At 45.9% G+C, this 24,700-nt stretch overlaps 10 protein-coding genes across 10 annotated transcripts; 3 read left to right on the forward strand and 7 right to left on the reverse strand.

Moving 5' to 3' along the window:
• Positions 1-1,696: 1,696 nt before the first annotated feature.
• On the forward strand, positions 1,697-3,906 carry ECM38 (gamma-glutamyltransferase). Its single transcript, XM_020215841.1, has one exon. The coding sequence runs from the start codon at positions 1,893-1,895 to the stop codon at positions 3,702-3,704; it is 1,812 nt and encodes a 603-aa protein (XP_020068185.1). The 5' UTR covers positions 1,697-1,892; the 3' UTR covers positions 3,705-3,906.
• On the reverse strand, positions 3,887-5,584 carry YPS7 (putative aspartic endopeptidase; the record flags this gene model as incomplete). Its single annotated transcript, XM_020216678.1, has 1 exon — positions 3,887-5,584. One exon carries the CDS (start codon positions 5,582-5,584, stop codon positions 3,887-3,889), a length of 1,698 nt encoding a protein of 565 aa, XP_020068186.1.
• A 3,375-nt stretch (positions 5,585-8,959) lies between these two features.
• PHO80 (Pho80p) lies at positions 8,960-9,712 on the reverse strand (the record flags this gene model as incomplete). Its single annotated transcript, XM_020212285.1, has 2 exons — positions 8,960-9,090; positions 9,178-9,712. Coding segments are annotated over 2 exons (666 nt in total), but the record flags the coding sequence as incomplete, so codon positions are not given.
• A 1,461-nt stretch (positions 9,713-11,173) lies between these two features.
• On the reverse strand, positions 11,174-11,791 carry YPT7 (Rab family GTPase YPT7; the record flags this gene model as incomplete). Its single annotated transcript, XM_020213028.1, has 1 exon — positions 11,174-11,791. The coding sequence occupies one exon, from the start codon at positions 11,789-11,791 to the stop codon at positions 11,174-11,176; it is 618 nt and encodes a 205-aa protein (XP_020068188.1).
• A 474-nt stretch (positions 11,792-12,265) lies between these two features.
• Positions 12,266-15,706, reverse strand: CYBJADRAFT_186857 (translation elongation factor). Its single transcript, XM_020217236.1, has 2 exons — positions 14,701-15,706; positions 12,266-13,717 (listed from the first exon to the last, which is right to left on the reverse strand). Exons 1-2 carry the CDS (start codon positions 15,541-15,543, stop codon positions 12,344-12,346), a joined length of 2,217 nt encoding a protein of 738 aa, XP_020068189.1. The 5' UTR covers positions 15,544-15,706; the 3' UTR covers positions 12,266-12,343.
• Positions 15,707-15,911: 205 nt separating this feature from the next.
• On the forward strand, positions 15,912-18,406 carry CYBJADRAFT_169572 (uncharacterized protein). Its single transcript, XM_020215842.1, has one exon. The coding sequence runs from the start codon at positions 16,019-16,021 to the stop codon at positions 18,344-18,346; it is 2,328 nt and encodes a 775-aa protein (XP_020068190.1). The 5' UTR covers positions 15,912-16,018; the 3' UTR covers positions 18,347-18,406.
• ATG3 (Atg3p) lies at positions 18,400-19,314 on the reverse strand (the record flags this gene model as incomplete). The annotated part of the gene is made up of 1 exon (XM_020213448.1): positions 18,400-19,314. Exon 1 carries the CDS (start codon positions 19,306-19,308, stop codon positions 18,400-18,402), a length of 909 nt encoding a protein of 302 aa, XP_020068191.1. The 5' UTR covers positions 19,309-19,314.
• Positions 19,315-19,563: 249 nt separating this feature from the next.
• CYBJADRAFT_169573 (PCI domain-containing protein) lies at positions 19,564-21,224 on the forward strand. Its single transcript, XM_020215843.1, has one exon. The coding sequence runs from the start codon at positions 19,590-19,592 to the stop codon at positions 20,751-20,753; it is 1,164 nt and encodes a 387-aa protein (XP_020068192.1). The 5' UTR covers positions 19,564-19,589; the 3' UTR covers positions 20,754-21,224.
• NRM1 (Nrm1p) lies at positions 20,784-21,592 on the reverse strand. Its single transcript, XM_020215844.1, has one exon. It carries the CDS (start codon positions 21,524-21,526, stop codon positions 20,882-20,884), a length of 645 nt encoding a protein of 214 aa, XP_020068193.1. The 5' UTR covers positions 21,527-21,592; the 3' UTR covers positions 20,784-20,881.
• Positions 21,593-22,393: 801 nt separating this feature from the next.
• LRO1 (phospholipid:diacylglycerol acyltransferase) lies at positions 22,394-24,493 on the reverse strand. The gene has a single exon (XM_020215845.1). The coding sequence runs from the start codon at positions 24,416-24,418 to the stop codon at positions 22,520-22,522; it is 1,899 nt and encodes a 632-aa protein (XP_020068194.1). The 5' UTR covers positions 24,419-24,493; the 3' UTR covers positions 22,394-22,519.
• Positions 24,494-24,700: the final 207 nt, after the last annotated feature.

Consider the following 24,700-nt stretch of genomic DNA (forward strand, 5'->3'; position numbering starts at 1 on the left):
CTTTTCTCTCCTTCAGAAAACTTTTGAGAGATCACAAAAGCGCTATGAGAAGGGAAAAAACATTGGAAACGAGCGGGCGGCTAATGGGAAGGCACGAAAATTACTTCTTTGGGCGGAATGTTTATGGGTTTCCGCATTGGGCTGTTTACGTGATGTGTTGCCAGGGCAACACATTAGACATCTACAAGATTCGAATTATATATATGGAACAAGCCGATGGAAAGACACACATCGAAACGATCAACAGGTTATGTAACCAGCTGGTGTTGTTCTTTTGTTGAAGGGGTGGTGATGCACGCCCATGGCGAGCCATTCTATGATACCAGGAAGGAACCCGTCTCGTACATCTCCGTCAAGAACGAACAGGCAATATCAAACAGTTTCCTGTGTCTCTTGTGGGAGTAGTAGATGATGACTTTCTTTGTGAAGATGTTCAGCCCGACAAGCAACGACGACTCACATGGCTGGAGCTGGAAAACTTCCAGCTGTTGCCGGGAAAAGTGTTTGAACTTGGAAGGTCTCATATCGGCCCTCGAGTCCTGGAAACACGAAAAGTACATGAAGTACACTTTGTCCTTGTACGTGCTTCGAGAGTAGTGCCACTTGTAGCCAGTAGCAGCGGTGATTGGCTGGATGATTTTCGCATTGACCTCCCGCCTAATGGACTTGAAACCTCGAACCAGGTCGTCTTTGGAAAGGGTAAAGTGCGCAGGGTGCTCTTTTTCCAGGATATCTGGGGGATACGGATAAGAGAGCGTCGTTGGACTCTGTGGAGTCTGCTCGTTCTTGTACGTGATGTTGACGGAGTTTCCAGTCGCATTGACCAGCCTGGACTCCAACAGCAGACACTGTCTTTCACAATCAATCGGGTTCATGTAGAACGTTGTGCTCGACGCGTAGTCCTGAACCTCCCGGTAAAGCCCATTAAGATCAGGAGACATGATTTCAAACGAGCTGCCCTTCAAGTGCCCTAGCTTGTAGTGGAGGAAGAGCGCATTACCTTCGTACTGTTGCGGCTCATCTGTGTCCAGGTCCTTAAGCTTCGACACAAACTGTTCAAATCGTCGAAGCTCATCAGCAGCCTCTATGTCTTTCCTGCCCGGGACGTTCTCAGAGATCTCGCCGGTGAACAGCGTATCCATCAGCGGTGCAATAGTCGATCTTGGCCCCATATACACTCGGTGACGCTAAAGTAGGCTTGAGGCATCTGTGCGAAGTGCGTTCGTCGAGAACTCAGGTTGGAGATTTGGGATGGCCGAAAATTACCAACGCTTCGCTCAAAATCCACTTCACACACACACCAGAATCAGTAGCAGTTGGCGAGAAAGAGCCATCACAACGCATGGCCATGGCAATTGAGACCTTATACAGAGGCAGTGTGAGTGGTGTGTGGCAGTGAGGAACACTACGAGAAGACTACACTCTCCCATGGCTAAAACTGAGCAAGCGGCTTACGCCGGGAGTTCCAAGGCCCCATGAAGGGCCCCTGGCTCTCAGTGCTCACTTCAATCGACACAACAGGGGTTCCAACTGTGCTGGTGTCTGCACCAGAGGACACACTGACCACATGGGACTCGATAGGAGCGTTACATGGGGCCTCTCAACCTGTTAATCCTAGCTGGAACCAACCATATTGTACTGTTTCTACGCTGTTTCTACAAATGGGTTAAACTCCGGACGCTCACGTGAGAATCACGTGGATATCACGTGACAGTTTCGCCCCCGCTGAAAAAAGAAAGAAAAGGCCTCTGCACAAGACGCCACAGATCTCTGGGATGATAAGCCCGTGCTTGGTGATATTTACAGCGTTGAGATCTTTCCAGATCACTCTCCCGTTATACACACACCATCAGAGTGAAGGACTAGCCCTAACACAGAAGTAAGAGCCGAAGATGATCGTGTCAAGCGTGTGGACGCTGATGGCGCTGTTCACAGTGCTGGCTGTCCTGTGGCGTAGCCCCTACTACGAACAGTCTTACGAGCTCACGCAGATGACAAATTACGCTGTGATATCACAGGACCGAGGCATAGATCTCAGCAAGCTGGTGCGCCAGCCGTCGCTGACGCCCGACGGAAGACATGTGCACACGACGATGAAGGGCTCTGTAGCGTGCGATGTGCCGGTATGCTCGCAGCTTGGTGTTGATATTCTTGAGAAGGGAGGGAACAGTGCGGATGCCGCAGTGACAGTGGCGCTGTGCGTAGGAGGCATCAACATGTTCAACTCTGGTATCGGTGGCGGTGGCTACTTCGTTGCGAAGAAGTACGACGAGGAGGAGGCCATCGCTATCGACGCCAGGGAGGCAGCTCCGCTGGCCAGCGACAAGTACATGTTCAAAGGCCGTGAGCATTTGTCCAAGGTTGGAGGGCTGGCTGCTGGAATACCTGGGGAGATCAAGGGGCTCTACACGTTGTTCGAGCTCCAGGGCTCTGGGAACTTGAGCTGGGGCGATGTGGTGATGCCGGTGGTTGAACTGTTGAGAGGTGGCTGGAACGCGTCGGTTGTATTGGCTGCCGTTGTGGAAGCTGATAAGAAAGTGTTGCTCGCTAACCGTGAAGATTACTACTTCCTCTTCAAGGGAAACACAACAGACCAAGTTATTGAATTGAACGACCTGGTGAGACATGTGGAACTTGCAAACACCTTAGAACTCATTGCTAATAATGGAAGCGATGCGATATTCTACGATCCACAGGGACCTATCGCTTCAAACTTGATCAAGACTGCAAACGAACACGGTGGAATCTTCTCCGATGATGACTTCTCAGGGTACTCAGTTGATGTTCGTCCTGCTATAAAGACCAGGTTCTTGAACAATGACGTTTTCACTGCGGGAGGATCAAGTTCTGGACCAGCTCTAGTCCATGCTTTGAACATTATGGATCGTTTTGGCGAGCATGTCGGTGGTGATATGGATCCCTTGGCTACCCATCGGCTAGTGGAAGCGATGAAATGGGCAGCAAGCTCCAGAAGTAGGTTGGGAGACCCAGACACCAACTTAACAGATTTTGTCATTGGCAAGGAGTGGACTCAGTACGCCATAGACCACTGGAATGACTCCCATACACTTGCTCATTGGATGGATTACAAGCCGGAGTATGAATTAAATCAGCCACATGGAACAACATCTTTTGCCATTGTCGATAAAGACCATAACAGTGTTGCTGTCACTTCGACAATCAACCTTCTTTTTGGATCATTGGTGCGTGACAAGGTCACGGGTGTCATATTGAACAATGAAATGGATGACTTCTCAACACCGGGAGTTCCAAATTCATTTGGTGTGGAACCATCCATTCACAACTTCATTAGACCTAAAAAGAGACCCCTTTCATCGAGCGTACCTACAATCATCGTCAACGAATTGGGGAAACCAGACCTTGTTATTGCATCTGCTGGAGGATCCAGAATATTAACAGCTGTTTTGCAAGCCATTGTACGTGTCTACAGTTATCATATGCCACTGCTAGAGGCCATAGCATACCCTAGAATACACCATCAACTCATGCCTGACCACATCGAACATGAGGACTTTATTGGTAGTGATATTATTGAGGCTTTGAAAGAAAAGGGCCATTCAATGGTGAGATCGGAACCCAAGACTGCAATGAATGCCATTAGAAGGTGGCAAGGAGACTACCTTGCGGTTTCAGACTTTTGGAGGAAACGAGCAGAAGCTGCTGCTCAGAAGAATGACAGCTGATCAACACAGCACATAGATGGAGAACTTGGATAGTTCAGTTAGAATGCATGTATACGAAATAAGCACGACAAGGGTATTCTTTCTAACTAAATATTGTTTATTACATTTGATTAAGGAATGGCTATATGCTCGACAATTTGCAAACCGAATCATGGACCTTAGCATTTGCAAGGAATTTTGCTTTAAATGAACGCCCCAAGAACCAAGACAAATGTAGTACCTATCATACCCAATATGACTCCTCTGTTTTGAAGGTCATGGTTACCGAGAGCACCAGCAACACTCGAGCTTTCAGCATCTGTAGAAGTAGGAACATCCTCAGTTGTGCTGTTCAGTTGACGACCAGTATAGATGAGACCGCTTGTGTACACTGCCGTTTGCTCAAATACACTCTCAGTGATGATCGTATTATATGAAAGAGTCAAATCAGTGTCTGTGATGTTATTTGTAACAGCAAACGGTATATAACCGGAGCGAATGACGCTGGCATTTGCATCTAGAGTATACGTTGAGTCCACTGACTGCGAACTGACGGTTTCACCTAATATGGAACTCAGAAGACGAGCATTTCTCTGCTGGTACTCTTCGTTATAAGCTTGTGCCATTGCGATTTTGTTACCTTCATTATCGACTGCTATGAACATCGAATTCAAGACTGGTGTACCCAACACCGAATAACCGTAACTATCATCAGGGAAGACACGAAGAACACACGCATCTGAGCCATCCTCGAACTTTACTGAGGTACCATTCGAATCGTACAGTGGCTTTATGAGTTGATCCACAGAGACATCAATGGTGAGATTTCCAAACTCGAAGCTAACAGCTGCATTGACACTACCAACGGCACATCTCACAAACCATGACTCTGACGATTCAGAATAGAATGCATTCAATTGAACTGAAAGCGCCACAACATAAGAATATGGAAGGACCAGGAATGGGGTACGTGAATCTAACAGCACTGGCAGGACAGTTCCATTTGAGACAATCACAGAGGAGCCCTTATCGTTACTCACAGAAACTTGTGAAAGAGGGACGATTGGATACTGGTAAGCCACTTCTGCGCCTGTGTACGCATAAGGCAAGTTATCATATTGAACAAGCACACCAGTGTATAAACTCTGATCCACTGCACCGAACACTATATGACCGGTGGTATTTGTGACGGTTGCCATTGAGTAACTTAGCGATTCAATGAGCCCCAAATCCTTAAGCGTGGATAGAATGCTTGGTTTGTAGTTGCTATCGCCAACACCACCAAGACCAAATGCACCAACGACAACATTTGAATTGTTGACGCTGAAGAACTCCATCTCGGAGAGCGAAAGAGTTCCATCGTTGAGATACTCGTTGTCTTCACCGGAAATGTCCAGTATATCAACGTAGTCTGAGAATAACGTTCCGTTGAAAGAAACGTAGTCGATTAAAACAGGGTTATAGTAAAGTCCCAAGTCTGTTGATCTATTCGAAAGACTTGGGTCATATGCACCGGAGTCTTGACATGTGACAGTATATGTCAGTGTTGTTGCCGAGGAGGACTCAATGAAAGTCGTTGATGTCAGCTCTGGTTCATCAGAACAGCTTGGGAACGAGTCGCTGTCTAGCACCCACAGATTCGGCTGTGCTATATCCACCCGAAGTGACTGCAACTGTTCACCAACCTCGGCTTGTATGTGCCATACAATAGAGTCCTCTGACTTGGACATGGTCAGTGTCATGAAGGAGTCAACATTGGCAGCGGAGACAGACGAAGACGACGACGACGGCGACGCAGAGGGTGTTGATGATCTCGAGCCTGAGCCCGACGACGATCCTTGCGAGGAAGACTGTGCGAGTGAACCAGCGCAGAGTAGCGCAAGATACGACAAGAACTTCATTGTGTCGTGCTGTTAGCGGCTTTGTTTACTTTTGTCTTGCTTTGCCTCGAATCTCTATTCCCTTTCCTTATACGAGGCGCCTGTTTACTTTCGTGCTATAAGGCCAACACACAGTGTGACACTAGACGTCGAAGTACCCCTTGAACGAACGGAATTGGTGGTAATGGCCCACTTCAGCTAGTACGCAGCAGCAAAAGGCGAGTCGAGCTTGCTGAGACGGACAAAAACTCACGCTGCTGGGAAACGGAAACACAGAACGAGGGTTTCGAGCACGAGGAATCAGACCAACAGGTGTAAACTTCTCAACAGTCCTATGAACAAACGGCGTGCAAACTTCGTGAAGGTTCGTGAAGGTTCGTGAAACTGCGTTTATGGGTTAGGCTCTAGAGACCAGCTCTTCTCAAAATTTCAGCAGCCCTGAGTGGTAAATTTTTTCCCTCTTCAACTTTTGGTGAACAGGTTCAAAATAAAATTTAGTTCGAAAGGCTCAGCAGAGGATGTCCCAGGCCGAAATAAAGACAACAACGGAAAGGCGTATAAAATTCCGCGCGAGCGCTTTCTATGGACATTTTGTCCTTTTTTATGCGGTAGGAGCGCCCGGCAGTTTGCGAGGCACAAAATGTGTGGGCCGGCTTCTCAAAAACCGCACTCACTTGCAGGAGCTATGACGCAATCACACGTCGTGCTCCTCTTTGGACGTGCATGGTTGTCTCCGTTTCCGTCGAGGGCTTCTTCACAGAGATTGCAACTCGTTGAATGAGTGTATACATGAGGAGCGCTCTGTGTGGCAGTCTGTAGTTATGCAGTGGTGATTCAGGCTGAGGCAGGGACACCGTGGTTGTGTTTGTATTGTGTGGAGGAAAGAGGGTTTTAGTGTTGGTCGAAGACTGTAGGAGGCCACAGGAGGTTGTGGGAGATTATTAGGTGGCTATAGATGTAGAGTGGCATCGTTTCTACAGGGTTCATGTATCTGCCTGCTCCTGGTCTTTGGACGATGTTGGACATATGGATGTCCTCTGCGACACGGCCAGCTATATTATTTATACGCTTGCCACGGGCAGACATATGGGGGGGGGGGGGGAGATGGCACGTCTCCGTAGCCCAAACTGTGTGTCCCTTTGCGTCCAGGACATTCATGCTCTTTGAGAGATTGTTTTGCTGGTTCGTCATTCCTTTCACGTTGATTGTAGGGTTGACTGGGCCAGTGAGGGAGCTGTAGAGTGTGTGAGCAGCTCCTTCCAGCGAGGCACTGGAATAAACAGCTAAGTTTCTCCCGATGCGCTTTGGCCGAATATGATACGCATAACCCAAGGAGGCTACGTCTGCGGCCGAAGATCCCACCACGGAGCAGACTGTACAAGAGCTGGTTGTCCTCTGTAATGACAGGGCGTTCCTTCCAGCTTTATACCAAATAGCCAATTCGCAAAGTGTATATCAGTACCGAAGAAGATACGGTTCCACGACTCAGCCGGCAAATCAGCATAGACACCACATGCACGATAATAACAGTGCATGTGCATACCATGACATGTTGTAGTAGTGCGCTCAAAGCCTCAAAGGCCCGAGGTAGTCATTAATACGTATACAACGAGCCGTTAAAAATAGGATGTGTATTCAAACGAAAGGTATGCGGAATGCTCTATTGGTGAGGGGCTGAACAAGGCACTGGGAAACGTTTGAATAGCTCTTGCTGAGAGACACAAGAAGTACTTAGCAATACAAGTATGTTGGTGTAGGCCACAACTGGTTGAAGCTCAACTGGGCTTTACGGCATTATAAAGGCTAAATAGGTAGTGCTTGCCATGTACAGTGCTAGTTCACAGTAGAAATACTACATGGTGACGTCAAGTTTGCCGCGGAACTGACTATATAGCTGAGTAGAATCTGAACAGAGCAGATGTTCTCGTAGCATTCCACCTAAAGCTCGGTGCGACAATAGGCTTCTGTCTCGATAATGAAGAAATCAAGCGATCAACATGCTCAAAGAAATACATTGCAATAGTAATCTTTGCCTGGATCAAGACTCAATGTCATCTTCTTGTAGATTTCGCTCTCTTTGTATTGCTTGAAGCCGTATTTCGGTGTGTTACCTTTTCCACTGCTTGGCTCCAAGTTGAGGTGGACATCTGCTACAAACTGAAAGAGGGGCGTACGCCAGCTGAGCAAGAATGCTGTATTGTGCGTGCGAACTTATCCTCAGTATGTTGATCAAGACTCTTGAAAAGTGGTTTAGCACTTTGAACAGAATTCAATCCACCATTTCGGCACATGCTTTGTTGATATCAGCAATGTCATCGAGTAGGTGTTTGAACTGCGTATGGTAACTTGGTGCCGTTTGCTGAACGTTGAAGCAGACTGAACTTTCTCATTAGCTCGAGATGTTCGTCCGAACCATGTAGTTATAGCTCTTGTCACTGTAAAGGTAACGCATACCTTATCAATATGACTGGAATTCAAAAGGCATTCTTTACGAATATATAATTCAACCGTGAAGGTTACGTGGAATTCGCAACCAAAGACCTATGGCATGTAATTGACACTTACATGGTGTAGGAAACATGCCAAATAATCGAATTCAAACGTTCTAGTTGGCCATGAATAATGTTACTGATATGGAAGATCGAATTCAAATGCGCTTGTAGTACTGACATCTGTAGTACTATGTCAATTGAATAAGTCAAAGCGGTGGCCTGAAAAGAACAATAGCTTCTTGACATAGCTTTTGCTGTATGAAACAGTATACAATACACATCATCAGCGCATAAACTATAGACCCCTAAAGAGTCTTTTTTCCAATGTACGCTTGAAGCTAATAGTACTACAAAGGCCAAATGAAATCACCAGGATTAGCGTAGTTGTATTTATCGTATGTGGTCTAAAGCCAGATACATATGATCCTGTATCTATCACAATGAGGGCGACTAATCAAGTTCACGTCATATCCCTTTTTTTACCAGCTCTCCCGGGAGAAAACTGGTGGTCATTATCAATGGGTCTTTTCAAAGGAGATAGAGGTACAGAACAACGTGCAGTACAGGAGCCAGTGTTCTTCACCACAGACAATCTTCTATTCAGAGGCTGCTGTGTTTGTTGATTCTCTGACTGTTGCTGTGTTTGATTCTGATTCTTACTCTGACTGTGGTCCTGCAGCAGCGATGATGCCTCGTTTGATGAAGTCGAGTCAAGATGAGAGTTTTGTAGTTTCACCAGTAGCTCCTTTATACACAGCAGGTACTCGCTATCGCTTAGTGTATCAGGCTCTGTCTTTATCATGCTGTTCATTCTCTGCTGTTGCGCTTCATCGGCAATCAACTCCGGGCTCAATTGATAGTGTATCTTGGTTTGCTGTAACTGTGGATCGTCATGTTGAGTATCCGTTCCTATCAATGAAATCATTCGGCTATAGTATAAGTCTAAAATTGTGTAACCAGCTTGAGGAAGCCGTTCTGGATGCTCGGAATCGAAGTCAAGTTGCTGCTGCTGTTGTTGTGGTGTTAAATCGTGATCTTGACCTGATATGCTGTTATTATGCTGCAACTGCTGTAGTTTCTTACTATCTTCTAATGTATCGATGCTGTTCTTCCTCTCAGCACTGCAATGGTCTTCACGAATGCACTTTTGAATATTACACTGCCGTGGAAGTATTCTGTACTTCACCTTCGTCAAGAATTCCCTCTCCAAAATGTCCAATTCATTGGCGTGGATACCTCCAACTTTTGCATAATGCTCATTTGTGCAGAAGGAGTCGCACAATCCTTTTGATCCAACTGTGGTTGCCGTTAATAGGAATCTATGTACCGTTAGTGAATTCAGCGAGAAGGACGGGTACACCGTACTCAGAAGGTCAATATAGTAAACAGCGCTCAGCAGCACGGCATTTTCCAGACTTGAATACCTGGCCAGTCTCGCAAGGTAGCTATACACGGATATGCTTGGTGGTGTTCTTGAATGGAATCTGGTCAAATGCGAGGACAAGACGTGAGATGAAGACTGGATTGTGCCCGTGGTCCTTGGACTTGCAGACGGATCCACATATGTGTCGTTTATATCAATCAAAGAGTTGAGCATCCGAGCAATCAGCACAATTAGGTCATCTCTCGGACAGCATATAAACCTCACGGGTAGTAACTTCACTTTCACCTTTTCAGCTGAGTCCATCGTGATAGGATTTCCAGCAACAATGAGATTCTAATGCAAATGAGTGGGGCGTTTTATCTTACGCTATGTTATCTTGTAGCCCGTTTTCGCTGCTGTCAGCCGAGCTCTGTGTGTGGAATGTGACTGTGACTGTTTATGTGTGCCTGGCCGAGTGCCTGTCTGTGCACGTGTGGGATGGCCCTTTCCTTTTTTTCCCCTGCGAGCGTTGCTTTGTTTAGGCGGACTCCCCTTCACCTCACTTTGGATGAAAAATAAAACACACAGCGCTGGCGATATTGATCTTCGAACCAGACCAATTGGAGGAATCTGAAGCAGTGGGATGCGCCAGAGCCGACCGTGATTTGTTGTATGTAAGGATGTGCCTGTTCTAGCCCTCTTCAGCAGACGAGAGTACCAGAGAGGTTATTGATGTGTTGTATTATTGTTTCGAGCCTGTCTTTGTTTCCGAAAGTCCACACAGTGCTGCTCTTCTGGCCCAGAAAAAAAAGAACACAGGAAAAACCGAAAAAACGGGAGTGCTTCTCTCTTAGTGATCTTCGTTCTCTTTAGTATCAAGCGTTGGACTGTAGTGTAGTGTAGTTTAGTGAATAGTTGTGGTCTCAATCTCAGTTGGATGCCATCAACATTGTACTCTTGATGAGTAATAAACTGCACTATTATTCGGCTCAGGCTTATCGACGCTACAACAAGAGAAGTAAGATTGACGGGGAAGGTTTTCCAAGATCGATGAAGTTTGCTGTGTGCATCGCGAAACGTTTTTGGACAGGGACGCTTGTTTGAGCGAAATGGGAAATTGTTCGAGGGAGAGAGGTTTAGCGGGAGCAGCCGCTGGAGCAGCCGCCGGCGTTGCTGCCTAGGCAGGAGAGTTCTGCCTACATTTGCACCCGCTGAAAAATTCAACCCTTCTGGCGCCTACTGGGCCTTCCGTCTACACAGATTGTAGCCCTCCCCCTACGGCCAAAGGAGCACCGCCCAGGGACCCACGGCTGAAGCCACACGTTTCATCAGTTGGCGATCCAACACTATCAACACCTCAAACTTCAACAATTGTTGATAGTGATGATCTTTGCGGGTGTTGTGGCTAGATGGTGGGGGTAGACTTCACCATTAATGAGGCCCTTCATGCACACGGCACGAGGAATCGGGACGCCATCTCATGTAATCCATTTATGTACCTGTCTCGTACCTCTCCTCTAGTGAAACTAATGCCAGAGCCTGTATCTGGTTGCGAACAGATCTACTTCTGGTCTTGTCTGGGCATTTGCGTCTGGCCGCCAGGGCAAGATAATGAACATCGACGAAGGTCTACAAGGGTGGGTGATGTAGTCATGCTTTGCTCACAAGCCTTACTATAGTTATTATACGTAAACAGAGCTAAAAACACACACAAACCTAAAAAGGATAAGAAACGCCGTAGTGAGAACGGCACCTCTAGCATGCACATCCTTGGTTTTCACTCTCGAGGTTGATGTTTATAGCGTCGTTGAATTCGTCTTGGAACTCGTCGTTCTCCTCCTGTTGTAAAGCGTTGCGGGCAATCACATCGAAAGCCTGGTCGATATTGACAGCTTCTTTGGCACTGGTTTGGAATAGCGGTAAGTTGCCCAGGTTGGCGCAGAACTGCTGTGCCTTCTTGAGACTCACAAGCTTCTTGGACTCATCAACGTCAATCTTGTTGCCAATAACAACAAATGGGAAGTTCTCAGGGTTCTTGACGTTGGCTTGTACCAAAAACTCATCTCTCCAAAGCGAGACGTTTTCAAAGGACTTTGGATTGGTAACGTCGTAAACCAATACGCAACAATCAGCGCCTCTGTAGAACGCAACACCGAGGGACTGGAACCTTTCCTGTCCCGCAGTATCCCACAATTGCATCGTCACAGTCTTATCATCCAACACGAGCTCCTTCATCAGGAAATCGGCACCAATTGTGGCCTTGTACTGTTGAGAGAACTTACCATTGACAAACTGTTGCATCAGAGACGTCTTGCCAACACCAGAGTCTCCGAGGATGATAACTTTCAAAAGAGTCTTCTTTCTAGACGACATCGTATTATATGTGCGTGTGTGTGACTGTGTGCGTTGTAGATAGTGTTATGTCAGATTCACCTTCGAATTATTTATCCAAATGTTGGGAATGCAAACAGTATGATAAGAGAAAGGAAAGATGAACAATACACCAGGGGGAAAGGGAAGCGGGGCTGTAGTATCGAAAAAGAGAAAAACCCTAGCGTTAAACCGTCAAACAAGCCAAAGAATATATGATCGTATATCCGACAACAGCGACTTCCAAGCTATAAAGCGATTTAGGTAGTTCTTCTGGTACCAAATTGTTGTTTGAATATCTTCCTTGACCAAATATTTATATATTTTTTATCCACTGCTCGTTGCTCCCTAAAAATTTCTTTTTACGGCCACAAAAACAAGACGCAAGTAGAATTCGCGGAACAAACTACAAATGTAATGCTCTTCAGATCTCATACAAAACATCGATTTATGAACGAATTATAAGCAATTTTTTATAACGAGAAGTGAAAAAGGTCATATTCACAATTCATTGTAATAAAATAGTCAAGCTTGAAGTGAGATTGATTAATCAACTTACTTCTTAGCAGCCTTTTGAGCAGCCTTGGTGACCTTACCAGCCTTGTCAGACTTCTCAACGGACTTGATGACACCGACAGCAACGGTTTGTCTCATGTCTCTAACGGCGAAACGACCCAATGGTGGGTACTCAGTGAAAGCCTCAACACACATTGGCTTGGTTGGGACAAACTTGACGATAGCAGCATCACCAGACTTGATGAACTTTGGGTTGGACTCAAGAGACTTACCGGAACGTCTGTCAATCTTCTCCAAGATCTCGTCGAACTTACAAGCAATGTGAGCGGTGTGACAGTCCAAAACTGGAGAGTAACCAGCAGAGATTTGACCTGGGTGGTTCAAGACGATAACTTGAGCGTTGAAAGAGTCAGCACCCTTTGGTGGATCGTTCTTGGAGTCACCAGCAACGTTACCTCTTCTGATCTCCTTAACAGAGACGTTCTTAACGTTGAAACCAACGTTGTCACCTGGGACACCCTCAGCCAATTGCTCGTGGTGCATCTCGACGGACTTGACTTCAGTGGTGACACCGGATGGAGCAAAGGTAACAACCATACCTGGCTTGATGACACCGGTCTCGACTCTACCGACTGGCACAGTTCCGATACCACCAATCTTGTAGACATCTTGCAATGGCAATCTCAATGGCTTGTCAGTTGGTCTTGATGGTGGCTCAATGGCATCAATGGCCTCCAACAAGGTCTTACCCTTGACGACACCAGCCTTGGTCTCCTTCTCCCAACCCTTGTACCATGGACAGTTGGTGGAAGCCTCAATCATGTTGTCACCGTTCCAACCAGAGATTGGGACGAATGGAACAGTCTTTGGGTTGTAACCAACCTTCTTGATGAAGTTGGAGGTCTCCTTGACAATCTCAGTGAATCTGGACTCGTCCCACTTGACGGAGTCCATCTTGTTGATAGCAACAATCAATTGTCTGACACCCAAGGTGAAAGCCAACAAAGCGTGCTCTCTGGTTTGACCATCCTTGGAGATACCAGCCTCGAACTCACCGACACCACCAGCAATAATCAAGATAGCACAGTCAGCTTGGGAAGTACCAGTAATCATGTTCTTGATGAAATCTCTGTGACCTGGAGCATCAATAACGGTAACGTGGTACTTTGGAGTCTCGAACTTCCACAAAGCGATATCAATGGTGATACCTCTTTCTCTCTCAGCTTTAAGCTTGTCCAAAACCCAAGCGTACTTGAAAGAACCCTTACCAAGCTCGGCAGCCTCCTTCTCGAACTTCTCGATAGTTCTCTTGTCGATACCACCACACTTGTAGATCAAGTGACCAGTGGTGGTAGACTTACCAGAATCGACGTGACCAATGACAACAACGTTAACGTGAGCCTTTTCCTTACCCTGTAAAATTTTAATTTGTGGTTAGTCGGTGGCCTTTAGAAGATCCAAAGGGAGCTCATGATCCAAATATCCATGACAGCAAAGACATTCCAGTCTGATGTAAAATCAAACCTGAACACCGTTATAACGTCACCAGATATTCAAAAGGATACACTGAGCTGTCCTTTAACATGACTTTAACTTACCATTTTGATTAAATTTGATAGATACTGAATTCAAAAGGGAACAGGAGGAAGGAGAAGAGAAGATGACTTGAAAATTTTTTTTAAAAAAGATCACCATAGGCACGGCCAGGTCATACAGAAAAGGGTGTGGCGCAAACCAGAAAAGCCCAAAAAAACAGACACACACAGCAACCGCGTGGCAAAAGGACAACAAAACAGAAAAAAAGTCAATTCGCGGGGGTTTTCGTAGGCAGCAGCACAATTTCGCTGACTTTTGCCTAATTGGGCTGAAAAATTCACAGTGGGAATTGCCACTCTGTGTTTGGGACATTAGGGCTTTGGAGGTGGAAAGGATACGTCACGTGATATTCAATTTGTGGGAGCCCTAATGAGGTTGTTCTGCATTTCGTCAAAAGTTGTTTATTCTTGCAAGCAATAACGATATTTATAAAGGTGTTTGTTTCTTGTGATTGTCTTATATAGTGTGTATTTGAAGGTTGTGCACAGAAGTGAATGGAATTTCAATCTTCTTGTACATCCAAAGAGTCAATCAGATTGTTCTGGTCTTCAATGAATCCAAATCTATCACTATTGCTGTCTAGTCTTATGGAATCATGTCTATCTGGCCACTGTGTTTATAATTAGTGATCAAGTTCATTTGTAAAGAAGAGGAAAAAAGCAGTAAGAGAAAACAGTTAAGTAGAGCAACTCATCAGGACCTCAGGCTACAGCACGGTAAAGTACGCGTGGCGAGCGAAAGAAAGAACGAGTCGATGAGTGTGCTGCTATTTAATGTAGTTATTCTTGGAGATGACTTACCTGACCTGTCAGTGCGGATGACACCTTGTTACCCAGGTTATATGTTGGAAGCTGTTTCCAACCACGACGGTTGGTGACAAATCTTTTGTACAAGAATCCACCACTGGTGTAAACAAACAACGCTGCAAGGAAGATCAAAGCAAAGATCCATATCACACCGAGACCTTCGTCCTTATGGGCAGTTGGACATGCATGGACAGTATGTACGTCAAAGAAATAATCACAATCATGGAGGACACCGACAAAAGAGATCTGTGCCTTTTGAAGGATCTCTCTATCACATGTAAAGGTCAAAATGGTGGATTTCCTATCAATTCCGTTTGGACAATAACTTCCATTGTTATAGGTGATAGTCAATTTCTTACCTCTGAACATAGGCGTAGTTGAGAATTCCCCAATGGAAACTTTGCGTCCATCTTCTTCCACATAATAACCTCCAACATCGCTTGAGTTTAATCCGGTTTTAGAATTCTCCTTCATACTGACATCAACGTTGGATTTCAAGGGCGAAGAGCATATACCAAGCGTGAAATTTCTGTGATAGTCATAACCCCTTGCACCCCATGCAGCTATGTTCTCTTTCCCCAGAGAACTCAATCCACTAAGATCAAAGAACCCATTCGTCGAGGGATGTGTGGCAGCGCAGAAAGGAATCTTCTCCTCATCAGGCGTTGAATCATTCACATCACTCTCTTTTGGTTTGTCCTCCGACTTAGTATCACTTGACAAAGTACCATGCACAAACTCAGCTGCATCAAACCTCTTTCGAAGCGATTCAAGAGTCGTAGCTGATACAAGTTGATACACCGTTATCAAGTACAGTACAATATGCTGGTGTTTCATAATGAGTAAGAGAACTATGATGCGGTTACTCTCCTTTCTTTTCAAACCAAATGTATATCTATGACAAGGAACAGACTCAACGGAAAGTGGGCGCTTGTACAGCAGTGTCGAGAACAGAAGTATATGATAAGCGTTATATCCGTACAAAACAAAAGTGATACGCTGTACTTATCGAGGGGTCTAAACCATAAGAAAATCAACCGTTTCACGCTGCGCGCTAGCTTTAAGGACCACAAGTGTAGGAATTTTTGCGGAACACAAATGCGAGATCCGGTGCACAGAAGCGAACACCGGGGGTTATTTGTTTACTTTTTCGTATCGCTCTGCTAAAATTGCTTTTGTGTCAAGTGTTTGAGCCCATTAATAAAGAAACGACAATGGCGGCAATGGAGGAATCACAAATGTTGTATCTAAGATCAGTTCTCTCTCTCTCTTGTGGGATTCGTGCCAGGCTTCATTAACACAGTGGTACACAATGACAGACGCCGTTGAGCTTCTCGTGAATGAGGACTTGTTCGACTTCGGAGGAGGAGTATCTACAGATTTCAAGCTTTCGACTTACCAAACTGTTATAGAACAAGGGCTTAGGTCAGACACAATATCTCCAGAATGCAAGTCGAAACCTCAAGGTGAGGATCTTGAAGAGAGTATGCTTGCGGATGAATCAAGGATGCTGACAGTGGTGGACAAAACAGATGGCGATGGTACAGATGTAAAGCTGCAAAGCGATTCACTTGATGTCTTGACGCTTCCACGAATCTATGACCAGGAGCTCATGGCTCACTTGGACGTAGTTGATGACCCAGATTCTGCTATTGAAGATGACGAGGGCTACTCTCATGGGTCCACAATTGACCGGGATCGAACTTATCAGGTGTTCTTGAATGATGCTGCTGAGTCTTCACAGATTCAAAGACGAGGCATCTTTCCAAAACCCAAGTACTTGGAACTAGATACACTGAAGGTATCTGTTGACAGAAATGGGCTGTTCTCAGCATCTAGTGGGAAGCGGCTGATCGATTCCTTGAACTCGTCATTCAATTTTCCTAGAAGAATTATGAGTGCCGACGCTATGGGTACGAGTCTGAATGATGGTGATGATACACTGGAGCTCGGCAGCAGAATTAGCCTAGAAGATGCGCCAGTGAACCGTGGTGTGAAACTTATCACCTCCGGAAGTTCTATCGAACAAAGCATTTGCAAGAGGTCTTTAACAAGACATCCACTGGAGTCTGTATTCGAAACCTCAAAAGTTGTCAACGCTGTTGAAGAGTATGACCACAATAAGGCAAAGACGAACAGACGCTCAAAGGAAGCCACCATTAACCATAATGACTTTGGACAACTCGAAACTGGACAACTTGAATTATTATTCCACATTGAATCCCCAAAACAAATTGTTACAAGAAAATACACTGTAAATGGCACTGGAAACGCTACTAACGGCGAATGCGACATGCAGGGGCTTGTCTCACTATATGCAAAAGATCTTCAAAAAGGATCTCCAGAAAGACAGAACCAGAGCCTGGTAACTGATGACTCTCTTAATCACCTTAACATATACCAAGAGAACCCTGAGCGTTGGGGCAATACATTGACATCGGCCTTTGAACTTAACGATGATATCCTTTGTGATATTAAGTTTGAACAAGCAAATATTTGCTCTCTGTTGAGCGCACTTGATTCTGTATCTGAAGATAACAGTGCCAAGATGTTGAATGCTGAGCCGTTAACGAAGATAAGACCAACAAGCCCAATAGTCCATGCAAGCGCAATAGTTGTTGATATGATTAAAAGCATTTCCGGGAAGAAATCTGCAAGTCTGACAACAGAGGATACAAACACTGCATCCGTTACACAAGAGAATAAATCAAGCACCACAGAAGAAGACACAATAACAACTCTTGATCCTAGATCTCTGCAGATACAGACTGTTCCTAGTGAAATGACAGTGTCCCCAGCTGGAACGATGACTGCTATGCTCTTAGCAAAAGATACAAGTGAGAAAAGCACAGTAAAGTCACTTTTCCAGGAGAGGATACAATCAACAAGTGCTTTGGAGAAATCAGACCAAGCCGATACACATAAAGACTGGACTCTAAATAACAGATTTGTCTCTCCACCACTTGTTACGAAGAGAAGAAATTCCATTAAGAAGATATTTTTCACGAGTCCTCAACCATCCGTTAACCCAAGTAAAAAGTGGAACGAAGATGAAAGGCATGAGCGTGAGGACAAAGAAGAAAAACCAGGTTCCATAATCTCTTTGAAATCGCTTTGGAGGTCAAGAACTCTATCGCTTTCAAGACAACCCAAATTCAACCTTGAGTCTGGTGCATCGTTATCAAACCCTGACGATTTTGTACTTCCTGAGCCTGGACAGGAACGTTTTAAAGGTTTTGATGATGCCATAAAGATGTTGGATGGCCACCACACTATTAAACCGTCAAATTCTAGGGATTCCAACGAGACAGGAGATACCTTAACGAGCTTGATGGATGATAAATTTCGTGGATTCAAGTCTGTTTCAGAACATGCTCCAACGCCTGCACCAGTAATGTCTACCGATTTTAGAAACAAGCCAACTAATAAGTGGTTCAGAATCAAAAGATTGAGGACCCCGAGTCACCGCAAGAGAGTTGTATCCTTTAAAATCTCTGATGACAATATGTATATCAATGAGTCAGATACAATATCAGAGAGATATCGAGGCGAAGAAACCGTGTTGAAGAGGACTCAATCAGACCTGCAGCAAAGGAGACCGACACGCTTCAGATCATTCTTCTCCAGCTGGAAAGGATAGTCGATGCTACAAATTTCAGTATAAGGTGTATGTTACTTCAATATAAGCCTCTCTTAAAATGCATCCATCGTGTAGTCATGTTCAATGCCTGGGGTTACACTAGTGATAAACTTCAAAAAGATAATAAGGTATTGATCGACACGAACAACAGACTGGACATCATCTACGCTGGTGTCGTCTAATTGTTCCCAATCATCAGTGTCCTCACTGTCAGCAAGCCCAATATTCTTGACACCCTTCAACAGGTCTTGTTTCTCCTTTTTAAGCCTTGCAGCGGACATTGCTCTATTGATCAAGACCTTCATAACTGCGGCATGACGACAAGGATGGATTGACACCGTTGTTGTATCGTTTAGGAAAGGGGCCTTTTCGATGGTGACGGTTTTATCCCTGTAGTCCTCAGAGATATCTTCAAACATCTGCTCTGGTGTTAAGGGAGTCCCGTTCGAGTCAAACCCAACAAGATACATCCTTGGGACCCTGTACGCGGTTGAATAGTGGATGTATAAGTCATAGAACCGCTTGTTTGCCTGTATTGTATATTCCTGTTCGTCATCGTCATCGTCCTCCGCAGTGTTGTCGATCAAGTCATCAATCTCCTCAATCTCTGACTGCTGGGCACTTACTTGTTTAGTACCAGAAGTGGCACCAGCATGGGGTCCACTCGTCGTGGTCCACCCGTCCGCATCCTCCTCCTCTTCTATAGCCACGTTCTCGTAATCATTTGCCCTTACAAGCGATGGAACACGCCTTGTCACCAGTACTTGCTTATCCGTTGGTAAGAAGTCCCTCTGCTTGGACGCTGGTGCTCCAAGCCACTGCCATGTTGGGAACTTATACGTGAGATAATCACCAGCTTGAACAAACTCCTCAGGCGTAATCTCCCCGGTTTGGGAGAACGTCGAAGTATGATAAGCAGGAGTTAGATATTCCCTCCACGAGTTGAACGTTGATCTTAACATATCTACACTGTGTGTGTGTTTCCTCTTCTTCTCTTATCGTTTGTGACAGCTTCTCTGTACAAAAGGCCAATAACAACACCAGAAGAAGAACACAGCAGCGTACCGCTTTGCCCCGGGAACATCCGCGCCCCCTCTCTTGCCACAAAATATCCGAAAACAGCAATAGTCCCGAGTCCGGTACGGGAAACATACACGAAACCCTGGTAGAACAAGCTGACAAGCACAGTAGCGAGAGAGAGCGTGATAGTGGGAAAGGAATAACAACACAGCAACAGGAAACCATGTCGAAGGCTTTGCTTTCTGTGGTGTCAATTGCCAACAGCGACTCACCAACCAAGGAGGATGACATATTATCGCTGTTAACTGCCGAAGCCGTGGGGTCATCGCAGCTGGCGTCGTTGATCACAGCGGTCACAAAACAACCAACACTGCCTGTGAAGAAGATTCTGCTGAGATACGTTTCCTACGTTGAGGATGAGCTAGAGCCAAAGGCAAGACAGCAAGTGTATGAGCAACTTGTGGACTTGTTCACGCCTCCAACGGCGCTTGTCAGCGCGGCGCTGACGGAAGTTGTGCTAAATTTGAGCTCCTTGTACGAGTCATGGCAGATGTTTGGACAGGCTGTTGACCTCTTACACTTGTTACAGGCCGATGTGCTGGCGCAGGATTTCGACGACGAAGAGTCGTTCACCATATTCCGCGTTCAGCTGAATACCAGGATAGCAAAGGACTGTTTACAGATTGATGATTATGAGAATGCGGAAGCCCATCTGACGAGGATTTCACAGTCGTTATCGTCTTTACCAGAATCCGCTTCAGAGCTACGTTCAGAGGCCCATAAGACCGCAGTGCGTGTTATGATTCATGTTGGGAAATGGCTAGAAGCTGCTTCTCGTCTGCTATCGTTGAACGATGAAACGCGTGATGGACCATTAGTTACGTACGCACTGCTAGCCCCCTCGAGTCCCTTCACCAGAAACTTGTTCAAGGAGATCAGGAAAAGCAGCCACATTCTGTCGAATGTCATGAATACCCCGTTGGCCTCAATGTTTGAAAAGATGTCCAATGAGAGGCTGATATATGCCGAGGAGTACACTCAGGTGCTGGGTTACATCGTTGAACATAACGACCAAACGCTCTCTGATTCGTATTGGCAGAGGGAGTTGGCTCGTGCAGTAGTTGAAAATAACTTGGTTTCAGCTAGTAAGATCTATGCTAACTTACGTCTGAGCACGTTCTCTGAAATGGTTGGGTTGGAACAGAGTTCTGTCGAATCAATCATCACAGAAATGATCCGTGACAATCGCATGAAGGCAAGCGTCGATGATATTAACCATACAATTTATTTTGGCCACGATAATGCTTTACAGCAATGGCAGGATCATATCATGACCTCCTGTGCGATGTTGGAGAAAATAGTTGATGACATTACATTTGCCAGCTAATTACGGAAGTACACGATTTCAATATTTAAAGGCGTATTGAGTCTTTATCATTAGGTTGTAGTGCCTGTTTTTCTGTCTGACACTCGCATACATACATTATATAGCACTCCCTTACAGAAGCGCAATGCTCAGTTTGTGCTGATAAGTGATAGTTGTAACAAAGACTTAGCAGCACCGTATGATCCTGGAGTAGAGGAGCATAGCTTTTTAGTCGGAGATGACATGATCAAATCCCCGTTATCATCACGAGAACGCTTTACGGGCGTCACTGTTTGTCTGTTGGTGTTATGATTGAATGTATCTTTAACTGGTAGGGCTGATTGTGAATAAGATGGTGCTTCAACAACAGGGCTTAAGGTCTCGTACATTGAGCGTGATTTGGTAAATGCAACTCGTTTCTTCTTCTGTGATAGTGGTGTAGATGCAGCCAAAAGAGAGATATGGCGGGTCAACGAAGGGGTAACGTGCTTTTCCTGCTGGCCCATGATGATCTCAGTCAATGGGACGTTCACCTGGTTCGTGCGAAGTTTATAGTATGCGAGTCTCAGCCTGTACTTGAGCTTTCTGGCACAGGAGGACGTGTCTGTAGGCTTCAAGACCTGGCCTGCTGGTATGTTGTTGTTGTTGTTGGCTTTGCACGTTGGCACAGATGTTTGTGCCGATGCTTTGTTGATGATGAAGGCGATGTCACTCGCCTTCATATTTCTTTGCAGGGTGTTTTGCTCTATAGGCTGAAGAGGGATTCTCGTCGCTGTCGTCGTTGTCGTCGTCATTGTCGTCATCGTATCAATAGGAATGCTCTGTGCCTGGCCTGAGTTCTGAACGTGTGCACGGTGAAGAACAAGAACAACAACAACAAGGAAAGCAGGAGAAAGAATGGAAACAATATATAAAGCAGGAGAAAAAGAGATGATTGAATATATGCGGACGTCTACAGTGGTGACTCGTCGCCACGACAAAAATTCACGTCGTGTTTACCTTTTCCCGAATTCGAACACAGTCGCGTCGCGACCGATGCGCGTTTTTCGCCAGATTGTTTTCCTGGTTTCCTGCAGAGTTGTATGGTAATCGTCGTGGTAACGGCTTTGCATGTCGGAGAAATGACGACCTTGTGCGAAAACAAAACACACACACAGAGCAAAACAAACCTCTCTTGTTGTGTTTATTGTTGTTCTTTTTTAAGGTGACAACCCCATTCCGGTCATCTAATTTAGTGCTGTTCGCGTAACGTCGTTTAGCCTAACGGTGCTGTGTAAAGCTGAGTTGCCACAGCGCTCCTTCCACCGTGGGAACCGGTTGCCGCCCTCCCACAAAGCGCTCTGTCCCACCACAGGCGCCTTTACTCAACTGCTGGTAACAATAGGACACACCAACCAGGGATCGACAGTACGACTCGCTTGTAGGGTTCTCGCTGTTGATTTTCAGATGGCGGAGGAGCGTGAAGGGAAATTTAAGGTTTGGGCCGAGGCGTTGAGGCGGTAACGGTGCCGCCCATCGTTGTTTACACTTTGCCTCGAATAACGACGCACATTTGCGTCGCGGTGGGAGGGTTTGCTCTGAAATCGGGATATGGGGCAAAAACGTAAACATAAACATCAACGAAAACGTAAACAAAGGAAACGGCAACAGGCTTTACAGTGCGAATCTGTGCGCATACAACCACACAAGCGAACGGTTAGACGCTTTTCTAAGTGTTGTGAATCGATATTACGTATTGTTACACAGGTATTGTAAACCTCTTTCGCACCTGCTGGTGGACACCGCACTCACAGCGCAAAGTCCATCTCGGAAACCCATCTGGACAGGTTTGTGATTTGTCTCTCCTCTATCAGATCATCACGACCACTGGCAACTTTCAAGATCAGTTCGTTCAGCTCGGCAGACCCGAGAATATCAACGTGCTCTGCGGTTTTAGCACCGCCGCGAATGTCGAATCTATCAGGCTCGTGCTTGATCTCAACAACCTTAACAGGCGAGCCGCCAGGGTTGTAGTATCTCGAGGTCTTCCACTTATGACACATGGAGTGCGTCAACAGCGGCAGCGTTCCATCGCCATCGGTGAAGAAGACGGGCGATTTCTCGTTGTTTGGCGCCTTTATGGTGATGTTGAGCTTAGCAAGGGTCTTATTCTGCTCCTCCTGGTACATGTACGCCCTCTCTGTAGGGTTTCCAACACCATAGAAGCAGTAGATCTTCATATCCGGTGCGTTAGGTAATGGTGCCTCCAGTGGGTTGGACCACGTAGAGAACTTCTGGTTGTTGGCTTGCAGCTCTGCAGGAGTGGTTGCAAAACCAAAAGAATACTGCTCACGGACCCGATCTTGGAACCAGGTTGGGGACATGTCCAACAAATAGTCCAAACTGTCAGCCATGGTGAGGTTTCTAGAGGAGAATGTCCCAACAGCTTCATCAAATCTGATGAAATCAGCAAATGTCTCATTCTTGTTTGGCGACAATTCATCGTCAGCAGAGCCGTCCTCTAAGGTACCCCAGATTAAGTCACCACCCTTTGGGAACATGCTTGGAATGCCACCAAATGTACGAAGCATATCAACTCTTTCTCTTCTGGAGAAGAACTTCTCCAAACCGTAAACCGCCAATGCATTGAGCTGGACGGTATCTTTCATCTCACCTGACAACAGTGCAGGCACTGCCTTAGGAGCTCCAAGAGCTGAACCCGAAATATCAACAAAGGCAGCAATATTATCGTTGATCCAATTTGGACCACCGTTACCAAAATATTCACCTTCAGCTTCAACCCATTTCATAAAGTAATACGCCACCTGTGCTCCCATTGAGTGTCCAATCAAGATCGTTTTCTGATTGCTGACTTTCTTTTGGAGCTCGATTTGTGCCTTCATAGTGGAAAAGTATGTATCACGTCTCTCTAAATCCATATAGGCCAATCTCCAATCATAAGCAGCAGTGATCATCATGTTCGGGTCATATCCGATTGCAGCGAGGTTTTGGATGATCTTACCCCAAATCCAGTAGCCTGTTATGAAGAAGTCTGCCGCTTCGAATCCCTGAGCGGCTCTAACCGTGATGCCTTCTGGATCCAACCCAGTTATTGGGTCCAACATGATGTGCTTTAGCCAACACACCTTGTCCAGGAACATCGTACGGATCATATACATCGATCCCCATAGTCTCTTACGGAAATGTGGCTGAGAAGGACAACCTTCAACGCCTGCTGTTCCCCAAGACTCCAGACCAGTTGAGATGACACCTGGCACCATCACAACGGGGAATTTTGAGGTCAAACCGTAGTCCTTTTTCATAGCCTTTCCCACAGAGAAGTTCTCTGTGAGATCCTGTTGACTGGGTGTGGCAAAGTCGAAGTCTGATAACACGCTGCGGATGTTCTCAGGGAGGAAGCCACGCCAATCATCAACATAGTCCTGGAGGTCAAACAGCTTATCGAAATCCTTGTGACGGTGAGCTCCGAGATAGGCTGCGAGCAAAACACCAATCACAGCACCGAACATAAACACCAACCTCTTGGAGGCATAAGACTGAGACTCATCATCGTGCTTAGCCCTCTTCTTCTTGTGATGCGACTTGTGGTGTTCCTGCGTTTCCTTCGGAGTATCATCCTCATGAGAGGTCTCCTTAACAGCGTCCGTTTCCACCGACGGCTCCTTGTTTCGAGACTTTAGCACCATATTCCACGCACAGAGAATCAGCACAGTGTTCGTTCCCCTATCTGCTTCTGTCTTGCAGTGTGATTGCTGTTACAGAGAGTCCTGTTTGTAGAAAACAACCTGAGAGCATACGAAGTTTCGGGAGATCCGAATCGCAACGCGAAAGATAAATGATCCGAGTTGCCAGGGCAACGCTGACGTTTCACCATTGTCTGCTTTCCATGTTGACAAATAATCGTTTGGTCCTTCGATAAGGGAGGCGGAAATCGCTGAAATATAGACAGCACGAGACGGTGAACCAAG

The sequence above is a fragment of the Cyberlindnera jadinii genome (assembly GCF_001661405.1).
Source record: "Cyberlindnera jadinii NRRL Y-1542 unplaced genomic scaffold CYBJAscaffold_19, whole genome shotgun sequence".
NCBI lineage: Eukaryota > Fungi > Ascomycota > Saccharomycetes > Phaffomycetales > Wickerhamomycetaceae > Williopsis > Williopsis jadinii.